The sequence below is a fragment of the Propithecus coquereli genome, unplaced genomic scaffold (assembly GCF_000956105.1).
Source record: "Propithecus coquereli isolate 6110/MARCELLA unplaced genomic scaffold, Pcoq_1.0 Scaffold228, whole genome shotgun sequence".
Taxonomy (NCBI): Eukaryota; Metazoa; Chordata; class Mammalia; order Primates; family Indriidae; genus Propithecus; species Propithecus coquereli.
In genome coordinates, this window is record NW_012147819.1 from 3,484,194 (window position 1) to 3,485,494 (window position 1,301).

At 32.5% G+C, this 1,301-nt stretch overlaps 1 protein-coding gene across 1 annotated transcript in view; it reads left to right on the forward strand.

Annotated features, from left to right (window-relative positions):
• Positions 1-1,301, forward strand: part of GUCY1B3 (guanylate cyclase 1, soluble, beta 3) — a 31,851-nt gene that overhangs the window by 20,747 nt on the left and 9,803 nt on the right. Inside the window, exon 4 of the mRNA XM_012645228.1 lies at positions 693-923. Coding sequence (XP_012500682.1) covers positions 693-923 — 231 coding nt within the window. The remainder of the gene's footprint in view (positions 1-692; positions 924-1,301) is intronic.

Sequence of the window (1,301 nt, forward strand, 5' to 3'; positions counted from 1 at the left end):
AGAAATGTAGTTATTTCTTCAAATTATAGAGCTTTGCTCACAATTATGATTATTTTCTTAGAAGGAATTCCTAGGTTTGGAATTAAATCAAAGAATTCACAAAATTTTAAGGTATTTTTATGCATATTATCAATTTATCCTTCAGAAAGATTAATCAAAATACCTTCCCATTAGTGTTGTTTGAGATGCCTCTTTTTTCAGTACCTTACTGAATTTGGTATTATAATTTTATATACTTAACAGTTGATAGATAAAAAATTATATTGGATTTGAATATGTATCTCCATCATTTTATTTCCCATTGTTTTCAAGTATCATTTTTATTATATTTGATAGTGCCACTTTGTATGGTTTTTAGATTGTTCACTGTACAAGTGTGCCTGGCTGAGGAGGCAGAGCCCACTGGGACAAGGGGATACTTTTCTCCTAATTCTGTCAGAGTCCACCTGAGATAATGGTGAACTGATGTCAGATTTGTAATTTCACTGTGAATAATTATACAGTCTTCAAATTTCATAGATCAATGTCCAGAAATGTTTTCCTAACTTAGACGTGTATAGTATTTGCATATATATTAAATTTTTGTGATTAATCCTCTAAGTACAGTTCTCATAACTGGCTTCTTATATTTAGGTATTTTAACCTAACTGAAATGCAGACAATTAATGTCAATTTCCCCCTTTGATATTCAGGTTATTCAGCAAAGAAATGAAGAATGCGATCACACTCAATTTTTAATTGAAGAAAAAGAGTCAAAAGAAGAGGATTTTTATGAAGATCTTGACAGATTTGAAGAGAATGGTACCCAGGAATCACGCATCAGCCCATATACTTTCTGCAAAGCTTTTCCTTTTCACATAATATTTGATCAGGACCTAGTGGTCACTCAGTGTGGCAATGCCATATACAGAGTGCTTCCCCAGGTAAGATGACAGCACATTTCCTTGGGGCCTAAGACAAAAGGCTGTAAAAATACCATTGTTACACGCAGCCATTTATTCATTTAACCTTTGACTAAGTCTTAGGTAATGGACAGCACATCGTATATTACATAAATTAACTCCGGCTAAGTGTCTTTGACCATGCTGTGACCTTCCTTAGGAAAGCTATTTATTTATTTATTTTTTCTGTTTTAACCACATAGGAAAATGGCAGGAACATTAGGTAGAAATGGTGTACTTGTTTTGATGAGAAAATGGGTAACTTTCCGGTAATAATCAGCCTTCATTTATTTATTCATTCATTGAGTAAATATTCATTGGATATCTACCATCTGAAAATAGCTTTCAAAATCAACTATT